This window comes from Colletotrichum scovillei (genome assembly GCF_011075155.1).
Source record: "Colletotrichum scovillei strain TJNH1 chromosome Unknown Contig00009, whole genome shotgun sequence".
Lineage (NCBI taxonomy): Eukaryota > Fungi > Ascomycota > Sordariomycetes > Glomerellales > Glomerellaceae > Colletotrichum > Colletotrichum scovillei.
Window position 1 is genome coordinate 2,861,063 of NW_023336267.1, and position 25,515 is coordinate 2,886,577.

At 53.1% G+C, this 25,515-nt stretch overlaps 8 protein-coding genes across 8 annotated transcripts; 2 read left to right on the forward strand and 6 right to left on the reverse strand.

Annotated features, from left to right (window-relative positions):
* Positions 1 to 294: 294 nt before the first annotated feature.
* HER10_EVM0010657 (uncharacterized protein) lies at positions 295 to 1,028 on the reverse strand (the record flags this gene model as incomplete). The annotated part of the gene is made up of 2 exons (XM_035480110.1): positions 295 to 761; positions 815 to 1,028. 2 exons carry the CDS (start codon positions 1,026 to 1,028, stop codon positions 295 to 297), a joined length of 681 nt encoding a protein of 226 aa, XP_035330016.1.
* Positions 1,029 to 1,100: 72 nt separating this feature from the next.
* On the reverse strand, positions 1,101 to 3,540 carry HER10_EVM0001690 (uncharacterized protein; the record flags this gene model as incomplete). The annotated part of the gene is made up of 3 exons (XM_035471430.1): positions 2,826 to 3,540; positions 2,236 to 2,673; positions 1,101 to 2,183 (listed from the first exon to the last, which is right to left on the reverse strand). The coding sequence occupies exons 1-3, from the start codon at positions 3,516 to 3,518 to the stop codon at positions 1,101 to 1,103; spliced, it is 2,214 nt and encodes a 737-aa protein (XP_035328896.1). The 5' UTR covers positions 3,519 to 3,540.
* A 2,372-nt stretch (positions 3,541 to 5,912) lies between these two features.
* HER10_EVM0009348 (CC1-like family splicing factor) lies at positions 5,913 to 9,217 on the reverse strand. The gene is made up of 4 exons (XM_035478838.1): positions 8,208 to 9,217; positions 7,841 to 8,149; positions 7,321 to 7,785; positions 5,913 to 7,265 (listed from the first exon to the last, which is right to left on the reverse strand). The coding sequence occupies exons 1-4, from the start codon at positions 8,882 to 8,884 to the stop codon at positions 7,007 to 7,009; spliced, it is 1,710 nt and encodes a 569-aa protein (XP_035329847.1). The 5' UTR covers positions 8,885 to 9,217; the 3' UTR covers positions 5,913 to 7,006.
* Positions 9,218 to 9,967: 750 nt separating this feature from the next.
* Positions 9,968 to 11,257, reverse strand: HER10_EVM0009854 (cytochrome b5-like Heme/Steroid binding domain-containing protein; the record flags this gene model as incomplete). The annotated part of the gene is made up of 2 exons (XM_035479326.1): positions 9,968 to 10,358; positions 10,419 to 11,257. 2 exons carry the CDS (start codon positions 11,255 to 11,257, stop codon positions 9,968 to 9,970), a joined length of 1,230 nt encoding a protein of 409 aa, XP_035329911.1.
* A 3,637-nt stretch (positions 11,258 to 14,894) lies between these two features.
* On the forward strand, positions 14,895 to 18,309 carry HER10_EVM0004758 (heterokaryon incompatibility protein Het-C). The gene is made up of 5 exons (XM_035474391.1): positions 14,895 to 15,681; positions 15,758 to 15,785; positions 15,846 to 16,006; positions 16,068 to 17,320; positions 17,376 to 18,309. The coding sequence occupies exons 1-5, from the start codon at positions 15,565 to 15,567 to the stop codon at positions 18,136 to 18,138; spliced, it is 2,322 nt and encodes a 773-aa protein (XP_035329256.1). The 5' UTR covers positions 14,895 to 15,564; the 3' UTR covers positions 18,139 to 18,309.
* Positions 18,310 to 18,336: 27 nt separating this feature from the next.
* HER10_EVM0012415 (protein phosphatase 2C) lies at positions 18,337 to 20,951 on the reverse strand. Its single transcript, XM_035481811.1, has one exon. The coding sequence runs from the start codon at positions 20,499 to 20,501 to the stop codon at positions 18,555 to 18,557; it is 1,947 nt and encodes a 648-aa protein (XP_035330210.1). The 5' UTR covers positions 20,502 to 20,951; the 3' UTR covers positions 18,337 to 18,554.
* Positions 20,952 to 21,396: 445 nt separating this feature from the next.
* HER10_EVM0000866 (uncharacterized protein) lies at positions 21,397 to 23,065 on the forward strand. The gene is made up of 2 exons (XM_035470633.1): positions 21,397 to 22,399; positions 22,453 to 23,065. The coding sequence occupies exons 1-2, from the start codon at positions 21,577 to 21,579 to the stop codon at positions 23,040 to 23,042; spliced, it is 1,413 nt and encodes a 470-aa protein (XP_035328799.1). The 5' UTR covers positions 21,397 to 21,576; the 3' UTR covers positions 23,043 to 23,065.
* Positions 23,066 to 23,251: 186 nt separating this feature from the next.
* HER10_EVM0002883 (iron permease FTR1 family protein) lies at positions 23,252 to 25,348 on the reverse strand. The gene is made up of 4 exons (XM_035472576.1): positions 24,550 to 25,348; positions 24,048 to 24,490; positions 23,797 to 23,995; positions 23,252 to 23,744 (listed from the first exon to the last, which is right to left on the reverse strand). The coding sequence occupies exons 1-4, from the start codon at positions 24,703 to 24,705 to the stop codon at positions 23,442 to 23,444; spliced, it is 1,101 nt and encodes a 366-aa protein (XP_035329028.1). The 5' UTR covers positions 24,706 to 25,348; the 3' UTR covers positions 23,252 to 23,441.
* Between the last annotated feature and the right edge of the window lie 167 nt (positions 25,349 to 25,515).

Sequence of the window (25,515 nt, forward strand, 5' to 3'; positions counted from 1 at the left end):
GGTGTCGGCGAGAGCCTTGCTGATAAGAATGATGGTGACGATGGTGGCTCTGAAAGAAAGCTCTCGATGACAACGTTTGCGGAGTTGAGATTGCCGCTCTTTTTTTTTCCTTTTTTGTTTTCTTTCGGTTGAGAATGAAGAGCCCTATGAAGAGATCGAGAGAAAGCAAAATCGCAAACGTGTCGTGAGTCGCAAGTCGTACATCGGCTTGCTCGTTGTATAGAGTAAGCTTCATTGATGAAGTAAGAACGCAGAGTGAAATGCAGCGAAGTAGGTCTGGGACAAGGCCACCGACTACTTCATGCAGATGACGTGAGCGCTGGTAATAGACGCAACCGAGATGGAAGTGCCCGTATCGTTGCGGACGGTGATGACGGGAGTAACCACCAGCTGCACGCGCCAGTGCTCAGCCTGTAGAAGCTGCGGACCAATGTTGGGCGCGATGCCAACCATGGTTCCGGTGTTGAAACGCGCTCCCGCATCCGGGAAGCGGAACTCGAAAGTCCATCGCGAGGTGAACATCTTCGCCGAGATGGACCATGCCTTCTCGCACATCTGGCGAAGCGCCTCGTCAGCCCTCTCGAGGTCGGGACCGCCTTCAGACTCGGGCAGCAAGAGTGGCGAGAGCATCTCGCGAAGCTCAGCCTGGAAGTACTCGATCCGGTGGTTGCGGTAGGCGTCGTAGCGCTCATGGTTGATGCAAGAGTTGACCAGGGATGCAACTCGATCAATACACAGCTGAAGAGCACCACCTTGACCCGCTGTTTAAGTTAGTCATATTCTTGCATGGAGAGAAGTGTGAGATACGACTTACCAGGGAGATTGTTCATCTCGTGGCGAATCTCACGCAGCTGGCGATCAGTATCAACAGAGAAACCCTCCCAGGCCTCGAAAGTGAAGATCCGATTAACAAGAAGATCAATCATGGTACGAGAGATGAGACAAGCGCGGCTCATGGGGTCGTTCATGTGCTGTCGAATGTAAGACCACGCCTGCTGCTCGCTGAAGGGAGCATAGAGCTTCATCATGTAGCGAAGGATGGCAATATCGCTGGAGCGCGACAGAATGCTAAGGTCAACGTTCGAGGCAAACTGGAGCACCTAGCCCCGCGCGAGACCCCAAACGCCCTCAAGGGCACGAGCATAGCGCTCATTGTCGCCGCCTTCATCCTCACTGAAGCCGTTGCAGGGAGCCAAGGGACTGGTGACTGCATGGCTGGGGCCGTTGCCACCCTGGCCAAAGGGACCAGGACTGAAAGCTCCTTGCTGACGGATGCCAGCCGTATGGTGGCTGTTGCCGGACGAGTTGGGACCGTGGCTACGAGTGCGCTGTGGAACCATCGAGTAGTCGTTGCTGTAGCCCATGTGACTCGAGCCCATACCGTACTGGGAACCATGGGAGACTTGACGTCCTGAAGGAACCAGAGGAGACGGGCGAGGAAAGCCACCACCGGGTCCTTCAAAGTTGCCGTAATGACCAGCGGAGCGAGGAGTCGGGCTGCGGAAAGGAGTGCTGCCTCCGTTGAAGTTGTGGCGAGGACCAGCATTGGATCCTGAGCCGTAGCTCATGTTGTAGGACGCATCATTGTGGAAGCCACTGTTGTCTGCGTTGCCGTACATGCCCGGGTGGAACTCAGGAGCATTGGGACGGAACGAGCCGCGGTGACCCATGGCAGTGCCAGGGCGAGACGGCATGTTGAACTGGCCTCGATGGGTACTGGGTCCCGCAAAGCCATTGGGCTGTTGATATCCGCCGTTGAAACCGTTCTGAATGTCTCGAGTTTGCGAGTAAGAACCGGTATATTGAGTAGGGGCGCCGCTAGACGCGCGCGTCCAACCCGCAGAAGACACGGTGCGGTTGTCACCAGACCGACGGCCAGGGCCATACATGCCCGGGAAAGAAGTGGAAGGGCCATTATGAGCAGGTGGAAAGCCCGGCATGTTCTGCTGGTGGTAGAACGGCTGCAGAGCATTGTCCAAGGTGGGGACCATCTCATGTGATTCCGAATCCGGGGCACGACGTGCATCCTGAGACTGCTGAAGCCGCTTAGCCGACTGAGGGTGGTTCTCCTTCTCAAGCGCGGCGATGCTCTCGGTACTGAGAATAGCAATGGCCTTGGAAGAGTTCTCACGCTCTCCATGCATCCAGCGGGAGCTAGGGCGGTCCATGAAGTCCTTAAGAGTCTGTTGTGGTGTCATTAGCAATTGCCCAGAAACGAGAATCGTGGAAGCGAACCTGAAGCAACTCGGCAACGATCTGGTTTCTGTCTTCATTCTCTTCATCGTTGCGAGGATCGAGGCGGGCCAAGAACTCAAGAACCGTGTTCTTGTGGTTCTCCTGCTCCACGTGGTAGCGCGCGAGACGATCTTCTAACTCCTCGTACTTGCGATGAATCTCAGCAACATCGCGCTTGAGCTGCTCACGCTCCTCGGAAATGATGCTAGCCTCCAGTTTATTGGAGCAAAGAACCTTGTCGTTGTACTCGAGATCGATTTTGATATCTGCGACCTCATTGACAGCCTGGCGAAGAATGTCGTTAACCTTTTGCGAGTACACCTGGAGGCCATCGCAAAGGTCGTTGGCAATGTTGGCCGGAATGCCAGGAGTGCGGCGGATCGCCTGCTGGGTGGTCATAATTCCGGCTTGAACTTGCCGAGCGGGAATCCAAGCGGGCTTTCATCTCAAAGTCAGCAATTTGGTCCGGAGCAACAAACAAAAGCCGAAACAGTGAAAACCATAGAAGAAAGGCGAGGATGGGAAAAGGGAGATGAGAAGCCTGGCTCGAGGTGAAAGAAGGGCCCTAATCGAGGCACAATGTGACTTACATGGTCTCTGGCCAGCTCGGAGCGGCGACTCTCCCGGAGAGGGCCAGCCAAAGGTCCGTCAATCTGACAGTGAGTAGCCATCTTCGCGATAATCTTGTTCGTCTTTGTGAGTTCAGAAGTTGGCTTGAGCTTTGTCTTGTCCTCGACGGGGGCAGGATGCTGTTGGATTCGTCGAGTGTCGTTGTTCAAGGAACCCGGGGTATGATGACCAGGAGTCTTGGCGCTGGGGGTAAATCCGAAGTCACGAATAGATGTAGAAGACGGCAGCGGACCGGATCGATGTCCAAAGGTGTTTGGCTGTACGGCAGAACGCCCAGTTGGAGTTGCAAATGCCGTTCTCTCAGAGGGAAATGATGCCTTTCCTGTTGAGAAGTGGGGCGGATGCTGGCTGATAGTACGATTTGGTTTCTGGTTGCTTTCCTGATCCTGACTCTTGGTGGAAGTGAGGTTTGTCGGCTGGAACTTCGGTGGCTGAGGCAACTGGTAATTCTTGTGGTTGAGCTGCGAATCTTGGTTAGAAAGATCGGCCGCAAAGACATCAGAAGGTGATCTAGCATTGCGGACGGTGCTATCAGAAGACGAGCTAGGAGTCGTCCGGAATGGCTCGCGTGTCGCAGCGAACTGGGGCGAATGCTCGGCGAGACAAACGCCTCCGCGCCCAGACCCAGAGCTCGCGCTACCTGAGTCGGCCATCTTGACCACGCGAGACTGATTGGATTGGGAAGTATGGGCGTGTAGGAGGTGGTATGAAACAAAAGGTAGTGTGGAAGAATGTAGAAATACTCGAGGAATATTTCTGGACTGGTGATGGGAGGGTGAAGAGGCTGAGTGATACAGAAGCGCCGGAAGTCTTGAAGGTGGGAAGTAGAAGTGATGGAAGGGTTGTAGGTGATACGAAAAAAAAGGGTGAAAAAAAGTTGATATCTTCCGAGAAGGCAGGTGCAGCCCACCCTAGTCCTTCAAGGAGGTGCACCCGGGAAACTTTTAGGAGAATACGCACAGAGACGGACAGGTGAAGTAGAAGGTGAGCTCGGTGAGATCGCTGGATCTATGCACCGTGTCAAACACCCACCTGCCAACCCGCTTGGGTTGGTCTGTAAGTGAGCCAAAGCCATTTGACACTGGAAGATTGGGGGAGGGAATGAGGCTATGCGAATGAGTGAACAGTATGCAGACCCTACCCCTCGACACTTGTCTTCGTGGCCGGAGAGGATAATGGCTCCTTCGGTCACCACAGTGACTCGAGCCACACAGCCTTGCTATGTGACTTTCGTAAGAGTAAGGAGGAAGGAGAGCAAACATAACAGGCGCGGGAGGAAGACGAATATCAGTGGTTGATGAGAAATGCTACATACCGAGATAGCAAGATCGATAGACTCGACGGTATCTTCGAACGTTGAAGCAAGTGCTTGCCCTTGTCTGGAGTATCGTTGAAGCTATGGGGCCAGTGATCTGCAAAGAATGAGCAAGGCAAGCAAACTTGTCGACTCGTTCGGGTTGTCTGTTGTTTCTCTCGTAAGCTGGATCTCGAGAGGGAAGAGAGAAGTAAAAGCTTACCAAAGGGGTCGATGAAGGACAAACTTGTTCCAGCGCTGTCTCGGTGATCTCAGGGAGAAACCTTGGTATCCATAGGCAAGCTCAAAGTCTGTTGAGAGGCGCACGAGATGTGTCGTCGTCTTCTGGAGCTCCTTGGAGAGCCAGCGATACTGTCGGGCCGAAAAGCCTGGGAGTATTGGGTTAGTGAGCCGCGAAAGGGAAGAAATGTGATGAGGAGACGATGGAGACCTCAATGGGAGTAGAAGTGACTGCCCTTACCTTGTTGACGTTACTCTATTGCTGTCTGTTGAGAGCGAAGGCTAGATTCGACCAAGCAGGCGAACAGAGGGAACCCCCTGGAGCCGCAAGCTGGATGGATGTATGGATTTGAACGGAAGGAATTTCGAGAGGGTTTTCGTGATGGAATTTGAGGAGTAAGGGTGAGAGAAATATGACGAGATAAGTATGGGTGAGAGTAGAGATGGATGGGCGTAGATGATGTTGGAAGGAAGAAGTTTGGGAAAAAGGATGATGAGATGGGTAAAGCAAGAGAAGAAGAGAAGGAAGAAAAGTTTTCAGGTAGCCTCAAAAAGGCGAGAGCTCACGGCAAGGGCTTGCACCACTACTCAAAAGGGCGAGAGCACGGGAGGAACAGACTTTGTCCATGCCCTCTGGAGCGTGGGGAGACTACGGGGATGAAGTTATTTCAGGCCTATTGAAGAGGGCGAGAGCTTACGAGACGAACTTTGACCAATTCTGAAAAGGGCGAGAGTATAGGATGAGCTGAATTCATGTACCACCAGAAGGGAGAGGGAGACAAGTGGGATATCACAGTACCATATGTACCCAAAGAGCGAGAGCTCAGGAGCAAGATATTCAACATGTCTCAAAAAAGCGAGAGCCAAGGGGAAGAGATTTCATAAAACCTCACAAGGGCGAGAGCATGGGAGACAGTTGGTTCTCTTTCTCAACATGATATTCTTTCCTGAAGAAGCGAGAGGAAGTTGTTAGCTTTCACTGTTTTCAGGGGTTTGTGTATGGTCGTCAGCAGGCAGATTTCGACGAGAAGACAGTTGGTGAGAGCTGCTCAGGTCAAGTTATAAAGTATGAATGTGGAAAGATGAGAGGGCTGTTCAAATACTGCCAAATGACCTTGTATAATCTAAGGCTCCTAGATGTTCTGACGGAGACGTCTTGTCATGATTGAGATCATGTGGAGTCGTTGGGTTAAATGCTAAAGAACGATGAGTTATGCGACGAGATAACAATCCTACTTCAGACGGAAAGAAACTCGCAGGACTACTGGTATAGATAATAAGATTCTGTCTAGCTTTGGAAGGCAATGAGAGTGAATCAAGAGTAATAAGGAAAGCATTCCCTATCACAAGCAATAAGATGGGGGATACTATTATCACAGCGTTTGTTCTCGCACCTCCTAGAATCCAGTCAAGGCAGATGGCCTCGGTAGAGGGGGCATCAGGCAAAGCACCACGATGGGTACATGGCCTGACGATCTTTCACGCGGAAATGAAGCAAAAGCAGCCTGCCTAGCTGTGGATGATAGTTGTGACATTGGTGTGATTGTTTAATGTCTGATGAAAGCCCTTACGTGCTGGTGATCAAGGAGAAAGAGAACAAAAGAGGAGAAAAAGGTATGAACAAATACGCTTTTGCAAGAGCCAGGTTGCTCATGCCAACGGGCTTGAGCAAAGAAGGTAGCTGCCATAGGACCGCGAAATTTCTCATCAATCGATACATGAGAGAAAAGAGCCAAAGATCTTGAACGGCAGGTGGCCAGAAGCCAAAAAGCTGGGAAATTGGAACCCTTCTAATCGCACTCAGGAGCACTACTCGTTCGGGCACAAACTGGTCCAGCAGGACCAGAGGTCATTGTGGAGGACCAGGCTAATATGTAGGATGATATAGACAGGCTGAAAGGAGATGTAGTCCCAGAGAACCCGATGGGGCCCATAAATATGCCACCGTGGTGAACATTGACCGTGTACGTTCTCGCTCACGGAGTTATGAACATTGTTGCCAGGTATATAGCCTGACAGCCAGCCTGATGGCCAGCTTGAATAACTTTAAGGATTAACGTGTCCTGGGGGCAAGTGAGACGACAACAATGAGACCACCTGTGACTAGCCATCGCGCCGGTTCATTAAAGATCAAGCAGCATTTGCTAAGAACAATTTTAGTACCTAATGTGGTGCATAAACTACAGCTTCCTTTGTTCCTTACCCAGACGCCGTTTTGGCAACTGTCATTCACTCCGCATGTAATGGAGGACTTGGAAGGGAACAACCTAAGGTACAAATATCAGCCAGAAAAAAGTGGCGATCGAAATGTGTAATCAAAGCTTTTTCTGCAGAGAATCAGTGCGATGTCAACCTGCTCTCCAGTGATGTTGGGGTAGGTAGGCCTTGGTGTCTGATGTGACAAAGACTTGACAGGACGCGGACGGCGGCCTCAGGCGACTCAACGGTGCAAGTCTCGCGGTCGTCAGGGCTCGATCTAATGAGCGAAGTTTGGAGGACGATGGCGTCGGCCTAGCAATCTTGTAAGCGAAGGTAGAGTGACGTGATATATTAGAACCTACTATAGGGGGGTCCTAGACGAGTAGTTTCGGGGCCATGGATTAGCTTTTAGATCGCTCGTGTGCGAGAGAACAAACTGCTGTAGACGGCATCTACAACAGGTGACGCGTCGATCATCCTGCCTCCAAAGTAACGACCGTTGAGGCCTCTGATAGCGTTCTCGCCACCTTGGACCTTGTCGAACTTGAGGTATATGTCGCCCTTGGAGTTCGGATCGACGGAGATGTGTACGACGCGGCCGTATTTGGTTTCTGCTTCCTGTCGAACGTCATCCTCCAATTCCTTGACCCATTCTTCTCCCTCTTCCCTAAAAGATTGTCAGCATCGTATACAAAGAGGGTGTGAGAAGATGGGCAACGTACTCTTCAGGGTCAAACATGTTGTGCAGGACGACGCATCGGCTGGCCATGTTCACGTTGACCGGCAGAGGCTTGGTCTCGGTCTTGGGCTTCAACACCTGTCGCTCATCTACTCCGTTGGAAGCATCATCAGTCCTGGCAAGTTTTCTCATCAGGGCATCACGGCTGTAGTTGTTAAAGTTGACACCGGCGACATCTGTGTCATCAAGGGCGCTGGCACCGCCAGACTTTTCGCTGTCTCTTCCACCCGCGCGATCGAATGCCGATGTCTGGGGGCCTCGGCCACCCGCACCAGAGAATGCAGAGCCTTGGAACTGTGGGTTTTGGCCAGGAAATCTCTGCAAGATGTTGGCAGTGCTCTCAGGGGTAAACTTATCGTTTCCGAGGCCAACGCGAATCGGGCGACCAGCGAGATCGAATCCGTTCATCTTTTCAAGGGCCTCCCTGGCTTGGCTGGCTTCGCGGTATCTACAAACTGTTAGTATTGCCCTTGGAAATTTAGTAGAAGAGGACCAGAACGCACTGCACGAATCCATAGCCTCGGCTGCGTCCATTGTCGTCCTTCTGGAGTTGGACAAACTCAAGTTCGCCGAAAGGCTCAAAGACAGCCTGTAAATCCTGCTCGGTGACGTTGAAGTGAATGTTGCCCACGTAGAGGCGATGGAAGGGGATCGAGTTCGGGTGGGCGTTGGTGGTCTCGGAGTTGCGAACCTGTCGGTTCTTCTCGGCCTCTGTGAGCTGGACGATGATAGGGATACCTAACAATTTCTGTCCGGTAAGTTGAAGCGCTTGAGTGACTGAATCCTCGTTTTTGAATTCAACATAACCGACTCTGTACATGCGGTTAGCAACTCTTCAACTAAAGTCAGGTTGGTTGGACTTCAACTTACCCCTTGGATCTTTGGCTAATGCGATCTTTTACAATCTGAGCCTCATTGACGGGGCCGACCTTCTCGAAGAATGCCTTCAGGTCGCGGGTGCGAAGACGGGCGGCGAGCTGCTGGACAAAGACAGTGCGGCGATCGCGTTCATCTTCAGTAAGTTGTGGTGTTGCCTCACGCTTGGAAGTTTCCTGACGATCGTCGTCCCTAGCCCGGCGATGGTCCCCAGAGTAGCGATCGGAGCGATCGCGGCGTTCGCGATAGTCATCGCGTGATGAGCGGTAAGAGCGGTGGGGTGACCGAGATCGCGAGCGGGCTCGTCCGCCTCTGTAGTAATCACCATCTCCTCTGTGACGACGTGAGCGACGGCGGTCATCATCGCGGCTTTTGCTTCTCCGCCTACTCTTGTGGCTACCAGCGTCGCTCCGAGGGGTTGATGTCTTGATGTCGTCCGGGGTTCCACGTCGGCTCCGTGTCGTGCTACGATCGCGGCGGTCGCGGTCGCGGCGCTCATGGTCTCGACGACGACTATCGTAGTCCCTGTCACGGCTTCCATCGCGGCCGCGATCGCGCTCCTTACGCTCGGAACGGTCGCCATTGGTGCGTTCTTCGACGTCGTGTGTCTTCGTCTCGGTAGAGCTTTTTGCGGTGGCGTCAAGCAACGCCTCAACGTCTAGGCCTGACATCTTGCGCTGATTTTAGTACGAAAGAGACGAGGAAGGAAGAGTCGGCGCTGTTCTTTCGCTTCTGCTGCCTACTTTTTTCGAGATGGCAGGTTTTATCGCGGTGTGGGTGTAGAGGGGAAGAGCGAGGTAATTCGTGGGATGGAGAGGTTGGCGCAGTCACACGAAAGCGTCAGACAGAAATCTTGGGCCAGGCGAGACAGTGAATCGGGCTAGGGACAGCCCAAGCGCTGAACAGGACCTGCTAGGTAGCCAAGCGAATCTGGAAGGTGGCCACTGGTCAGAAGAAGCGTGTCTTACGTAATGACAATGCTGACTCAGACGGGCAAGTTCCGCGTACCACGGTAGCATCACACCTTCCCAAGCTACCTTACCTAACCTTGAAGTACGCTCTACGACTAAGAAATACCAAGGTATCATACGTCCATCTGAGCCATGAGGGATAGACCTTCCTCATCCCGAGAGAAATAATGCGAACACGTGACCATTAGTTACATACCTTTTTCCCAAACTCGAAGCTAAGGATGGAGCATTGCAAAATGTCAAACTGACTTCAACCTAGAGGCCCGACCAGACCCCCTCTACGATTGCCCGTGAACACATTTGCTGCAACGGTTCGCCGTTCAGATGTGCCCATGGCGTCGGAAAAGCTACACCATTTGTTCCTCCATCAAGCTATGATCCTCGCCATGAGCAAACATCAAACCCGTCACCTTTTACAGTCATGGTTGGGCGGGAAATGAACGTGCTGTCTAGTCATTTTATGGCATAATCTCGGTGTGTGGTATCATTCAAAATACTCTGTACTAAAACAGCCTGTCATGAGAACATGACGGCTCTTCCCGGCCGCATCATAGCTGGCCGGGGCGCTGTAATACGCAAGGCTCATCCAAGCCATCTCCTCAGAACGCCCATGAAACGATCCCCATTACAGCGTTAAAGTAAAGCCCTAAAAGCGTATATACATTGTGGGACACGTGAGGGTGAAATTGAGCAAACTTGCTCTGTTCGGTATTAGGAATAAGCCCCAGAAGTCGTCATCATGACATGGTGTATGTTGCGGTCGTATGCGGTGGTTGAGTGGAATTAGTTGGCCTTCACAATGGGAGGAAGTTCGGTGCCAAAGATGCTGTCCCAGAACCGGCTGGTGACTCCGAAGCCGAGCTCGTAGTCGAGGAAGTGGTGCTGAAGGTGGTATTTCTTGAGCTCCTTGTACCACAGGGGGAGGTTCTGGTGATGCAGGAAGTAGTGCGTCAAGTCGTAGCAAATGTAGCCGAAAATGCCTCCGCAGTAGACGGCCGTGGCAGCGTGCCAGCTGTAAGAGAATACCCAGTGCGCGAGCTTGTAGAACGGCGTGGCGAGAACAACAAACAAGGTGGGGGGCATGACCAGGCGATACTTGTCCATGGGCAGGTAGTGGTGAATGCCATGGAGGAGGAAGTGTGCAGTGATGCCAACACGGTTGTCAGGAAGCCACCTAATTCAACATGTTAGTCCAATGGTCTCTCACGTTAGATCAAGTCGCAAGAAAACTTACTTGTCGAGATGGAACAAGAATCGGTGTAGGACGTATTCGATCAAGCTCCAGAGGAAAAATCCAAAGCCCCAGTAGCAGACCTCCTGGAAGGTGCTGTCCATGCCTTCCCTAGCCAGATAGGTGCCGTAGGCGACGGGCGGAAGCCATGCAAGCGGGACAACCCACCAAGGTGTCTTTGACAGAGGCTCCAAGAAGTTGCCAAACAGAGGCGCAGATTCGCCGCCCTTGTAGTGGCGAGGGCGGTGGACTTGATCAAGGTAGAATTCCTTGCTAAAGCCGCCAAACCAAATCTGAGGGAACAAGGGGCGGCTCAAGTCGAGGAACTTGTGCTTCTTATAGTCGCTTGTGTAATCCGTCTCCTTGCTCAGATCCTCCTCGCTGGCCATACCGGTTCGGGGATGGACCCAACGCTCACCGTCCCAAAGCTCGCCGTGCTCGTTCATCTGGACGCCCTCGGCTTCGTCAATCTTCTCGGCAGTGCCGTTCGCATTGCCGTTCGCCTTGCCGTTTCCATTCGCATGTCCATTCGATTTGCCATTTGCTGCGCCATTGACCTTGCGAAGCCCGTCGACGGCCTTTTGGTTAATGACAAAGCCAACCAGGGAGTCATCCAAAACCTCATATGCAGCCTCGGAGTGAGGATGAGAGGTTGGGTCCTTTAGAATGGCGTCGATGTCCTTGCCAGCGTAGTCGTAGACGAGATCGGCTCCACCGGGATGGTCTTGGGCGAAGTCGGTCACATCGTATACATTGGAGCCGATGGTGACATAGCAAGACTTCTTGGAGTTGTGAGCCTCGACCTCGGCGCGAGTGAAGGTGGGGAGAGTTCGCGCCGGCATGTTGGTGGTTGCTTGACGATTGATTCGCGGCGATACGTAAACGGCAGAGAAGGGACTTTCGAAGTACTACTGTTGTCGCTGAGGGTTCCTGGTGCCCGGGCCCAAAGTGGACGAAATAGGAGTCGAAAGACAACGAAGGGAGTGGACGAGTAGAAAGAATCGCAGCAGAAGTCGCAGTCGCAGGCCCTAGCGAAGGAGAGGGAAAGGTGAAGGAAGGAGGAAGAAGTGGCACAGAGGGAAGAAGTATTAAGATGGAGTACGATACGGTGTATGGTTGGGCGACTAAAGCAGGCGGTCTAAGGTAAGGTGGGAAACCGAAAAGGAGCCAAAAGCCGGGAGGGCCGGGAGGGCGAAGTTGAAAGGCCGGGGCGATGTGACTTGAGGCTCGGTGGGCACAGGGTGGTGAGAGAACGGAGACGGGTCGAAGAATTAATTTAGGGGGGGATGTTTGATTTGGGGATCGGGGGACGTGAGGTGAACGTGGAGGCATGCGTGGGTGGCAGAGCCAAGGAGAAGCTCTCTACGCGACTAGCAATCTCTCACCCTTCTCTAGGCCAGAAAAAAAATACGGCCTGGTGGCGTTACTTTGGCACAGAACGGGACCTGGCGGAAGCTTGGACAGCCGATTCGTGGTTCCACCTGTTGACCACTTTCGCCCGGCTCGTCAGGGTTCACACTGTGCGAGTGTCTTTTTCTGTCTTCTTTAGGTGGGCAAATGGATACAAAGTTACAGACCCCGAAATTGCACCTTTTTGTTTACCTACCTCAGCTCAGCAACAGTCGAACACATCCAGAACAGGCAATGAGTGACGGGGTTGACAATGCCAGACTGTATGTAGTGTATAGACACAGACAGTACTCCGTATACAACAGGACCCAGGGAGCCAAAGATGTGTGGGTGGTGAGGGAGGTGTGGGAACCGCTGTTGGTAACCCAAACATGGCCTGGGACGGTCTGGGACGGAAGACCAGGAACGGGGACTTAGGAACATGTAAGAAAGGGCACATAATGCCCACCACGCTATACATTGTCGTTGCCACGACTGCAACAAGCAGAAACGCCACACTACCCAAGTGCACTACCTAAGCCAACAGGCAGGGGAACATCGAAACTTCAAACGGGGCGAAATGGGCATTGGGCAAGTTCGGCAAAATCCCAGAGGTAGAAGGGGGAGGGAAAAGTTGCATGGCAGTTTGGGGCGGGAAGTGGTGACTACATGGACATTTTCATGGTCACTTAATCCCGGTGGAATTAGTCCGCGACAATCACCGAGCCCAATACCTCAGGGCCCAGGCAATAAGCAAATCCAGGACTAGTCACTAAGAAACAATGCAATCGGCTGCCAGCCCAGCCAGATCGACCCAGCTGCCACGTCTGTGCAGCGGGTTCCCTCGAGCCTCCGTACCAAGCAAGTTTTGACTTGACTAACAGGCATCTACGGTTATATGGGCTGGCTGTCTTGTTATCCATGTCGAGTGGGTGATGGTTTTTCTTCGCGTCCTGACCTACCGCCCGGCCTATCTATCTATTGATGTAGGTATTCTTTGAATGAACGATCAGTAATAAGTAATCAGATGAAAGGAACACCGAGCCAGGGGGCCGCAGGAGGAGCGGTGTAACTATTATTCCTTCGATCAAGAACAAGAGCCTACCTACCTTACGTGCTTACCAAAAGGTAACAACCCTGAGGTAACAACAGGTGGCTTCTCGTGGCTTGCAATCGAGGGGTAGTCTTGGAACACTCGAGATAAGATTGGGAATGGACTCTTGGCCTCCCACAGTCTTAGCACCTCCAGTCATGGGCCGTGACCCCCGACCCGAGGACCAAGATCGCGGTGAGTGGCGCGCGATGGCAGCGGCGGCGGTCTGTGACAGCGAGCATTGTTGGGGTCGAGTCTGAGATTGAGTTAGTGGAAGCAAGTTGAAGCGTCTTCTCACACGGCGCATATTGATGCATGAGCCAGAGATGGGAGGTGCAGGCAAGTACGTACCCGCAATAAGTCCTCTTCCATGTTTGATTACACGTGCATTTCACCCGAATGCCTCAATGCCAGTACCGTGCCGTAAGCGTAAGGTATGTACTTTACCTTACCTCAGCCCCCGAGGGTTTACCTAATCCAAATGACCCAGCCACTTCACAGCAGCTGTGCGAAGTCGCAGATAGGTAGTCTGAGACGCAGCTTTCAAGGTTATAATCTGTGGCTCATGAGCCACTCATAGGTCTCTTCAAACAGCATCTTTCGGACTGATGGGTCTTCTGGCCTCGTTAAGGTAGATATGTGAGCTGAACGGATAGACTGTGGCCTATATCACCTTGGGTATCCAGACAGAAAGGACATTTATCTGGATCCTGTTCATCTCATTGGCTTGTCTAGCCTTAGCTGACCACTCCGCACGCAAATACAGCTGTCAGTACCAAGATTAAGGCGCGGCCAAGATTGAAAGAATAATAGATGAGAAAAGAACATGCCTGATCATCTCGTCGTGCGGAACGAGATGCTGGGGACAAGCCTGATGTCCGCCAGGGACGCATGGAATTGGTCCAGGTACCGTCTACCTGATCGGAATGGAACCCCTCGACTTAAGCCAATGGCGGGGCTTTCCTGTGCGGGTCTGCCCTAAGCTATCTTACCAGCCGGATTCCACCCTGTTGCGCGTACCTATGGGAGATACCTACCTAGGTACGGATACTCCGTACGAATACCTTAGGTAAGGTACCTAGGTATGGGCGTATCTGATGGAGGGGCAAATGGGTGCCAAATGAGGTACCTTAGGATGTCTGTCAACGCAAGATTGTTTTGTTATAGTAACCTTCCTGTCTCTTCAAAGTGTAGTGTCTGAAAAGTACAGACAAGATCAGAAGTAATGATTGGAACAATAGAAAGAACAGGAATGCTTTCCATTGGTAAGAGTAAAGCTAGGGTATTGTGGAGCGGCAAACGATTATGTCACCCACTTGAGGGGCATTCATTGTTGGGGGACAGTCGTGGTCTGCTACGCTGAGCTCAGCGCACAGAGAGGCGGGGCAGGGAGCCAGGAGTCAAATAAGGTATTTCAAGGTTCCTGCGCATCTGATGGTCGCATGCACAAGTATCAACTACCTGCTTTACCCCAAAACATCCGGCTCGAGTGATTCAGTGTCAACTTTGGTAATCTACGGCTTTTCTTGGTTTACCCATAGACCGTTATACTGCAGGGCTTCCGTGTTTGAGTTTGCTTTGATCAATCAAAGGTAGAAGAAATCAAGAGTGGATGAAAATGAATCGAGGGACCCTATCTTAAGTTGGGACAGTCAATGCCCATCATGCTTATACCAGGTTTAGCCCAACTTAGCGCGTCTTGCCGGGCAGCTTCGGCAAGACACGTCTATTGCTTCGCCAATCTTAAGATAATCTAGGTATTTCTGGGATATAGCGCCTACTCAGAATTGTCTGTCGTTCCGCAATCTGGGATGTCGCAAGGTGTCTGTTTGTACGTATGTGCTGCCCATCGCGGTGCAATGCAGGTCAGTATGGCACACATGTGACGCAAGCCAATGAGCCTACACTACAGCTTCTGTTTCCACAAAGCTCAGCTGTCACCCACCCCTTTCGCCCACGGAATCATCCAAACGTATTGATCAAAGGTAAGTTGATAGGGCAAGGGAAGCATGAGGTGTCGTCAGCAGTGATTCACACATGCGTGGCGGGGTCAGTCAATCAGTCCTTGATGATAGTGATTCCGCCTCGCCTACACTCTGTGCACTATCTAAGACTACCTTGCGTAAAGCAGCAAACCGCCCCCCTCAGCCCCAAGTTGGCAACCCAAGCCTTCAAAGTCTTTCGCGGCACGTCTTTGCCGCTGCGAGTGCTACCTCAAGTGGATGTCGCCCAGACCATAACGTAGGTAGGTATGTAGGTACTCATAAAATCGTCGGTGGTTCTGGACGCAAACTGCTGCTGTCGCTGCCCTCACTGAAATCTCAGCTTGGGCTTGTGAATTCGACTAGACCCCCAAATTCATCTTCGGCTCTACCTGCCTTGCCCTCATTCGTGTGGGCGTGCCTTACATCACCTTAGGTAACGACTTGGAGCTTACCTCGTCTAGCCAGACTTGAACCTTCCCGCTCACCTTTACCTCACCTCACCTGCTCTTTTACCCCTCCAAAACAAAACAAAAAAGGTCGATTCTTGACCTCCTGGACCCGGACACTCTGCGCGACCCCTCCATCACTCTCCCGAACACCCAACGCATCTTTGCGACTGAACTTCACATCCAGTCTTTACCAATTCCTGGATAGCTTTCCGAGCCTCCCGCGACCCTGAACCATGGCGTCATCCGGTCTCGGGAGAGGTTCCATCCTCCTCGCCTTCTGCTTGCTCCTGGTGCTTCTGCCAGGTCGCGCCGCTGCCTTCGGTGCCGGCAACATCCCCTCTATTGCCCAGGTAGGCTTCGACACCTTGGACACCTCGTCCAATGTTCCACCGTTTCGTAAACTAATGCATCGCGATCTACGTCTAGGTCGAGGGTCACAATTGGCGTCATGGAGGTGCGCACCCTTGTTTTTGCTCTGCTTACCCCTACAGCTGACTGACATGTTTGCGCACAGATATCGAGGACATGCTCAAGACCATTGCTTTCTTGCATGGCAAGAAATGGACCTCCATGTTGGTATCCCGAGTCTACTTTGGCAACTGGCTTCGAGACTATTCCCAAGCCGTCGACGTGGGCAGCTTGAAGGGAGTCAACGCTCCCACCATCAGAATCCTGGTAAGCCCTTGTCGCGACGAAGGTATCGGCGTGTATCCTTTGTACTGACTCTCTCCGACAGGTATGGGTACTCTCCTTCATGGCCTTTGGCTATGCGACGGAGGAATTCGAGGTCACCGAGGAGCGCCTTGGCGTCTACCGCCCTGAGGAACACATCGACAACCCCCTGGGCTACGCTGACGGCATGGACGCGCGCAAGTTCGACCCTCGCCTGCGTGGTCCCGTTGACCCGGTCGAGACACAGATAGATCCCCGCACTGGCATGAAGAACTACATTGCCAATGAGTCTGGTGGTTGGGCGACCAGTGCTGGCTACTTGCGCTTCAGTTTCGCCCGCAGCATCCACTTCGGCCGGGTTTATACCAGCGGCTCGCGGGGTTCAGGAAAAGAAGCTGATCTCTGCGAGGCACTGCGCTGTCTTGGACAGGCTCTCCATTGTATGGAGGACTTCAGCGCGCACAGCAACTACTGCGAGCTTGCGCTTCGAGAGTTGGGCTACCACGACGTCTATCCTCACTGCGGTACTCAAACTGAAATCAACCTGAATGGTCGCCGTGTCTACCCTATCGTAACGGGTACCTTCGGTGCTGTGGACTTCTTGCACTCCGTTCTCGGAGAAGCTACGGACCACTTCACGCAATCTGAGGTAGACGAAATGAATGTCGCCCTGAAGAATGCCGAGGGTATGTCTGCGAACATCACTGGTGGCGGCACCGGATCTCGTGGCTTCTTGGGGATTGGGTCCTCGAAGCCGAACGACTTCATCTCCCTCGTCGGCCAGCTTCCTGGTATTGGTGGAGATTTGGCAAGCCAGGCTCGTGATTTGCAGGCCCAGTCGAGTGCACAGGAGCAGCAAAACACTCGGTCTGGAGGCGACCTCAGTCGTGGTGACTTAAGCCGCGAGAGTTCCAACCAGGTGCCTGGTATGAGCACCAATTTCGACCCTGTCGAGACCGCGCGCAAGATCTATCCGATTCTTCAGTTCCGCGACAAGATTGTCAAGTCCATCAGCAACCTCATCTCCAAGATCCCGGGTCTGGAGAAACTTTTGGATCACATCAGTGAGACGCTGACCGCCTTCATCTTGGGGTTGCTGGCGCCGTTTGTCAGACCCATCATTACACAGGTCTCCAAGGTTCTGAAGGACGGTTCATCTACTGTCATCGACGCAAGCTCGAACTCTCAGCTGGAGCCCTGGAAGAACCCCAACTGCTCTGATCCTACTCACTCCATGCTCTCAAAGGACCATTTCACCAACATCCTGAACTCATGCGCCGGCAGGGTTGCTGCGACTATTCTGCAATATGTCGTCCCGTAAGTAGACACCGTCTATGGTCAGGTAATTCGAACGTAGCTAACGTGAAGATAGGCGAATTCTGTATGCCTGGGAAAATCCGGGTGTGCCTGTTGATGAGGTCGTTAATGACGTCCTCCGGGCTTTCCACCACCCAGCAGCTCGTGATGAGAGAGTCCAAATCCAGAGGGATATGTTCGAGACGGTGAGAAAGTGGGCAAATGAGAGCACTCTCAAGCACCAACTGTCCCACCTGCTCTCGTCCGAGTCTGTCAAGGCTGGCAAGAACCATATCTTGACCGGTGGTGATGGCACGAAGAGCGTTGGAGGTCATACACACTCCCATGGAGCCTTCGACAGCTTTGGAGAGCTGGGACACGGCAAGGTGCAGGGTTCCCTCTGGAACCAGATTCGCACTAGAGATCTCAGCTCCATGGAAGGTGATGACAGGAAGCCTTTGTCAAGCTCTCCCCTCCCTTCATCTCAGCAAGACTATGGATACCACCAGAGCGGCGGTGACACCAGTCACCACTACTCAGCTTCTCAGTCTCAGGGACAGGCTTCTGGCTACTATGGTGGCGGCCAGTCTGAACCCCAAGGCTACGGTCAGCAACAGCAGCAGCAGCACCAGCCGCCTCCGGGCCAGTGGGGCCCTCCTCAACCTCCACAGGGCTATGGCGGACCGGGTTATGGTGGTCCTCCAGCTGGATACGGCGGACCTGGGTACGGTGGACCGCCGCAACCTCAGTACCCTCCTCACCACGGAGGTCCACCCCCACCGCATCATCAGCAGGGTGGCGGAGGCTGGAGCCAGTACCCGGGCCAACACCGCTACTAGATCGTTTTGTGCGGTGCGGAAATGGGAAGGTGTGAACAAGTTAGCGATCGGGTCGCGGATTACGAACTGGAGTCTTGGTAAACACGGGAAAGGATGGGGATGAAAGGGGCGGGGCACGCAATCCACGTATGGCTGATGAGAATGATTCCCTGGAGCTGTGCTAAACAGCACACAAAGTATGAATTGCAATAATTTTTTCTGTGCTTGATGTTCGTATTTGTTGACTTGTATGTTATGGTTTATCTTATCCCTCTCGAATAACCAACCCTTCCTGCCAATGCTCATATGTGGCAGACCAGCCGATGAAAGCCCATTCCGAGATGCCCAACTCCTGAAGATGTGATAACGATGGTGAACAATGCTCCATGATTTTGAACAGGATATGCATGGTGAATATCCCGCAGTGGTTGAAAGTATTACTGCTTGCCGCGCCGAGGATCCAGCGCCTCTGCCCTCCTCTTGTCACGGATCTCCTTGGTGCCGAGACTACCAACTCCGCCCTCCGACCTTCGCTCCCAGCCGCCGAGTCTGACTACCAGACAGGTGGCGTTGTCGCCGTCGTGGGAGACCTCGGTGGCATAGTTGACGACATCCTTGGCGCCCTCTTCGGGCGTCCTGGCCTCCTTGATCACGTCGACAATCTCCTGGTCGCTGAGTGTGCCTGAGATGCCGTCGCTCATGAGGACTAGGAAGGAATACTGCGCTGGGCCAATCTCGACGCGGGTTATTTCTGGCTCGGCCGACACGCCGATGCGTTTGCTTCGCATGTCGCCGAATGCGCGGCTATTGGCCAGCCCCGCGATCCGGTCCTCCCCGAAGCTGTCTGCCGAGACCATTGAACCGGCCGGCGCATAGCGGCGGAGACGACGGCTTTCCGTGGGAGTGGTTGGGTGGTGGTCTGACGTCAGGGGTTGTGCGAGGCCGGTAGCCGTTGTGCAAAGAAGTATACGGGTGTCACCCACGTGAGCAACAATCAGGGTAGACTGCGCATTAGGATGCCAGAATGGTGCTGGAGTAGGCGTCGAAATGAGAGCCACGGATGCCGTCGATCCGCCCTTGAAGCGAGCCGGGCCACCAATGCCGTGGCCCGATGGTGGCTTGTGTGGAACTCCAAGGATCTCGTCGTTATTGACGGGGCGATCGTTTGCTTGAGGGTCGTCGGGATCGGGTTTGCGCGCCTGGGCAGAGATGAAATCCAAGTCTGCTCTGAGGAAGGCGTACATGAGGACGGACTCAACCGTCACCCCAGGCTCGTCGGCATCGTTCATCTTCTCTTCCGACAGTTGAAAGTACTCGGGGTTGAAGCGCCGAAAGTACCCTCCGACAGTCTGACGATACTCTTCCACAAGATCCTGTGCCAACTTGATAGCCTTTGGGATGTCTTCTACTTTGGCTGAGACTGGTTTGGCCCCTTTCATGGGCTCCTCTCTTTCCGGATTCGTCAAAACGCCATGCTTGTCTTCCTCGGGAACACGAATGTCGTCCTTGACATCTTCTTCTGTCTTCATAAAGAGCTCCTCATTCGGGTCTTCCTCCTTGCGACCCGTCTCTGGTGCCGGGCTCCTTGCCAAGCTACTCTGAAGGCCAAACTCGGCAGAGGATTGCTCGATGTAGCCATGCAGCTCATCACGTAAGAACTCGGCGCACTGAGATCCGCCGTGTCCGTCGAATATACCAAAGTAGAAGACCTGGGGGTCACCAAGTGCGCTGTCGGCCGATGTCGCCTCGTTTGGTTTCTGGATCGGTCGCCTCTGAAGACTGATAGGGGCCCTTTTAGCAAAAGCCGGCATGTTGATAGTGCCGGCTTGGTTGGTGTCCTCGTTGTACCCCCGTTGACCCCTCGAAGAGAAAACGCCAAAATGATGCTTAGCTCTCTTGAGCGGGATCCGGACTACTGTAAGATCTCGGCTTGGCATGCTGAGTGCTGCGGCCACTGGAGATGACCCCGGCGTTACTTTGTGGGGGGTCGAAGCATCGCGGGGCAGCTTGTGACCGGGGCCGGATGACGTTCGGGAGTCGGGATGCAGAGAAGATGATGGGAGATGGGTGACGAAGTAGTTATGAAAGAGTCGCCGGCTTGTCGAGCTCGATAGTCTGTCAGTCTTCAGTATGTTTCCTTGTTCGTAACCGAGTGACGTGCGGGTCCGAATCGAAAGCCATCGAGGGGTTGGCTCTTGGGTAGTGTAGCATCGTCGGGGCGGGTGCCTGGGGAGTGCGGAAGAGGTGGGCTTGTCAATGGAAGTTCCGATGCCGGTATCCAGGGAGGAATATACACATCGCATAGCTGGTGACGAGAGGGTCCGCGCCGTTTCATGATACGGCGGTATTCGTCGCGTTGCGAGACCGCGTGTTAAAGCTGGCATTGTTCCGAAAGGGCGGGAGTGTGTTGGCGAGGAAGAGAGCGTCACCGGCACTGCAGCAGCTCAAGTAGGACGACCTTCAAGCTTGCGAAAGCCATGGGCTAGCTCGTCAAGCTTGAACGGCGGCCTAGGGAGCGTGGAGCGGGATTCTGGGTGGGCGAGCTTTGGTCGATGGCGCGAACGAGGGGAAGGCTTGTCAGCTATTGCGTCGGCGACGGCGAGGCATTGGCGTTGGCAATGGCAATGGACAACCACCGAGCTGGATATCGTGCGTAGCCCCGTGAAAGTGTCGAAAGGGCGGGAGGGACAGATGGGTCGTAGAGTTTGCTTGACAGCTTTTGTGTTTGTTTCTACGATTGACTACTTAGTCTTGACGCTGTGAGATTGGAGGATTGGGTTTGGCCAAGGCACACTGTCGGCCTCGGTTGGATCATGGATGGACCCAGCGACGTAATGAGACGGACCTGGAAAGGAAGGACGGGATGGGGACATGCTGAACCTGGAGGTACCTTCTCCGTGCTCTGCCAGCTGCTTGCCTTAGCTGCAGCCAATCCCGCAGGTTAGGTATCCTTGGATTCGGGTAGGAAGAACGGGCCTACCGCACCGTAGCCCAGGACCTACTGTGTAAGCAGGTACCCGCCGAAGCTGTTCTGGTGTGAATAGTACCTGGATAAGTCACACATACCTACCTTACCTTACCTTAGGTACCTTACCTAGGTAAGGTACCTAACCGACAGCTGCCACGGACGTTCGGCTAGGATAATCTTATCTAATCAGCACCCGGGATACACCGTGTAAATGCACACATTCAAGGTTGAAGAAACACAGTAGACCCACTGCGGTGGAATCGAACAGGCAGAAGGGGCCTTTGTCTCCTGGAGAGGCGAATGACATGAGTGTCACTGACACGGCCTCATTAACGACATTTTTGTGTACTCCTACGCATCCAATCTCAAGACGGCTGCCTGACTGACACACTATTTTGCTGGAGCCGTGCGATGGCCAAGTATAGCATCGACATACATGTCAGTCCCTGAGTCGCGGCAGAGATTCCCCTCCCAAGCTGTGCTGTCTTACGATGGGAGACTCAGCAGCAGTTCAGGATGACACATCGGATATGTCCTTGGGCCCCTCTCCCCCCGTTGTGCTCATATCCGACGATGGGGACATTATTCTAAACGTTACATTCGAGACGTCCAGAGAAACGATTGCTGTGGCTCGCAGGACTTGGCAAGCGGCCAGCAAGAAGATTGGCGCACCACGGATGCCCCAACCCAACCTGAGCCCCAACATCCAAGTCGCCTACCGAGTCAAGCTTTCCGTCTTGAGAAAGCACTCGCGGTACTTTGAGAATCTTCTTGGCAACAAACAGTTCGCCGAGGCGAGTAACGTCGAGGAAACCCTCGCTCGCCTGGCCGCGGATAAGCTGAAGCTGGCCGAAGTAGATGCCAGAGACTTACCCTGGATCACAATCGTCGATGACGATGAGGCAACCCGGTCTATCGGCCGCGAAAAGGTCTTTGAGGACTTGATGAGGATCATGCATGGGAAGCAGATACAATCCAACTCTGTCAACATGCTTCATGTGACTACTCTAGCCATTCTGGCCGATCGATTTGACTGCCGATCCTTGGTCTCAAGATACCTTAGTATCGAGCTCAAGTTCAAGTGGCCCTTGACAAATGCTAAACCGGTGCGGGCGGGCACTCAGAAGAAAAGCCTGGACACGGAGAATGTGCTCAGGCAGAAGATCCTGGTCGCTTGGCTGCTGGAGCAGCCGCCTAGACTCCATAACTACACGCGAGAATTGATTCTCCGTGGCTCTGTCCGATGGAGCGAATTGTCTCTCGACGAAAATCCACGCACTGAGCTTTGGTGGAGTCTACCGGATGGCTTGGAGAGTAAGCTGTTTGGCCCTGGCTTCAATAACGGACATTTGCTGACTTGGGATCAGGGGAACTACAGGTCCGGCGGGAGTGTGTTTTGAATACCATTGCTTCAGTCCATCGCCATTTCCTTGCCCTCTACTCGTCTCGTGAGAGACAATGTAAGCTTGGTTACGACTCGAGCTCTGCTTGTGACTCGTTTCAGCTGGGCCAGATGCTCAAGTTCTTTACGGCCAAGGAGCTGATTGGTATCGTTGACTTTGGTCCCAGCTCCTACGATAATATTCCAGATTCCTCGGTCATTGATATCGAAGACATACTGGCAATCCTGAAGCAAGTGCCAAGCTATCAGATTGACAAGCACCACACCAACTGCGGTATTCGAGCACGTCTCGACTCGATCGTGGAATACATCAGATCGATGATGTCGTCTAACGTCTTGTCTATTGCCCAAGTCGAGTGGAAGAACAACCAGGCAACGGCAACATGGGTCCCGGCAGAAGACGGGTCGAAACTAGACAGAGAAGAGAAGAAGTTTGAGTTCACCAGGAGCTTGGCAGGCGATCAACGACTCCGGTACGAGGGTAACATGTATGCTGATAAGATGGCGCGCAGACTATTCACTGCCGATAGATGGGATTGGACGCCAGAATATTGATCGAATAGAGAGACACAAAACTCACAACACCCGGGAAGGGTGCATGACCTGTTGACATCGAATAGAGATGTTTTCCCTCTTCGCTTCAGAATTATAATCGATCCTGACAACGCAAAATTTGGATGCCATTAGTAGTGTTCTTCAGGTGTCATGGATGGATGATAATCACATGCAGTCTTTAACTCTAGACGAGCACACAGAGAGGCTTTCGTAAATGCTTTGGCTAGATTGACAAACCAATCTTTAGGCCCAATTTATCCTGTAAAGCTGGCCACCCTTGTGACCTCGTTATCATACAGACAGCTTTCATATTACATTGTCCACAAGCATAGGTATCCTTTTCAGTCATGATCGTCCATAGCTTCGAGGGTTCAACAACGGCACTCAAATGCCTACCAATCACGACGAGGCGGTCACTGTCTTCGTGGTCGCTGCCCCCTTATCCTTCTCAGATGTGCTCGCCTGCTCGCTTCCGCTACGGTCATCGGAAAGACGCCTGTCGGCTTCCCGTGGAACCTTTGCCTTCATAAAAGGCCAGTGTCCCTTGGTCTCATGGAATCTCATGAGCAGGAAGCAGCCGATGACGAAGATCCAGTAAACATTGTATGAGATCACGGAGCCGTACGTTGCCGAGTTTGTCCATCCGAGGACGGCATTGAAGATACCCCATCCGCCGCCGCCGTTGAGTTCTGGGCTGCAGCACTTTCGAGAGGTCAGTACTGGGACATCAGTCAAGAAACGAAGATAGACTTACGTTTACGTGCCACACGCTCTTGTCAATGTCATATGAACCCGGTCCATTTCCAAGCTCTGCAGCGTCACCGCCGACAACCTTATTCCATTCTTGCTGCTCAAAGTCACCTACTGCCCTGGAAAAGAGGCCAGCGGCAACGAGGTACAAGAGACACGTGGAGATGACAAGGAACACTTGCAGCTTGGCCGTGGATCCTCCCCTTCGCCAAAGTCAGTATGCCACTCGAATTCGTAAAGAGTCATACAACTTACTTGTAAAGGAGGTAGCCGACAAAGGCGCCTACAATTAGCCCGACGACGGCGGGGAGCGGCACAGCAGACGCAGGCGCAGAGAAGGAGACGCCAGCGACGAAAACAATTGCCTCGATGCCTTCACGGAGCACGGTGATGAAGGGCAGGATGAACATGGCGTACTTTTCGGCGAAGCGCTTGAACCACCCCCGGCTCGCACCAGTCTTGACGGGAGACTCCATTGCCTTTGCCAACTTGACGCGCCACTTCTCCTGCATTTTACCAATGCGAAGTAGAGCAGCACCCATGATGGTGATAATGACGGCGGCGAGTAGAGAAAAGGCACCTTCGTAGTAGAGCTCGTGGGCCTCCCAACTGTTTCGACCGACCTTGTAGAAGACGGCGATGACGACAGCTGCGGCAATCAAGCATATCAAGAAACCGATACCTGTACCGAGCCATACCTATTGGGAGAACACATCAGCAACGGGTCTCGGTTCACGAGTGTATCGATTGTCCTTACCTGTCTGCGCAAGGCCTTGTACACGGCTACATCTCTGTTGGGTCCATCGAGAGTCTGCTTGAGGAAAGCCAGCAAAACCGACACAATGATGACGGTTTCCAGAGACTCTCGGAAGACAACCAGGAATACTGGTACGGAAAACACGTCGACGGTCATTTTTGGCACCTGTGAGAAGGGCGTATGTCGTTTGTGTTGGTCACAAATTCCGAGCAACGAAGAAGGAAGAAAGAGGAAGACAGACTTTTGTCTGACATGCGTGGAGAGGGGAGACGGGCAACACAAGCACAGATTAATCTGATAAAATCAAATCAGATAATCGCTGGGACTAGCCGATGAGGGTGCCGGTACTGGTTGGTCTTGTGGCAACGGATACGACGAGCCGAAAGGCGGAACGCTAGCCCAAATTTGCCCGAGGCAAATAAGAGAGGACAGGCATATCTTGATAATCAGCCGACCTTTTCTCCTACAGTAGGTAGCAATCAATCATTGACTTATGGAAAGGGCGGAACATCTGCTGTCGACCGACTGTAGTCCGAAGGGAAGGTTGAGGCGAAGGCGACAAGGCGACAAGGCGAGGAGGGGGACGTGGGACGAAGGTGGTGCAAGCTCCAAAACCCGGTTCCAGGCGTAGGGCCAATTAGACCAGCGCCGAGGTCTCATTGTTGCATGCAGACCGGACCATTTTCCCTCACGACAAGCTTTTCTAGTCGGTTTTAGTACATTTTGGAAGGGGAGCTTCCTGTTTCTCGTTTCGTGTTACGGTGTTGGGGATAAAGCATGCATGGGAGAGAGAGCTGCATCCCTGGGACTGGCCCTCGTTGCTTAGCGTGGATTGATGGAGAAGGGGGCCTCAAACGGACAAGGATACTTGAGGCACTTATGCGCTCGCGATATTGCTCGATCCTTGAGAGTTTGACGGGCGGGAAAGGCTGGTGGGTGAGATGTTGTGATCTGATGGTCGAGATG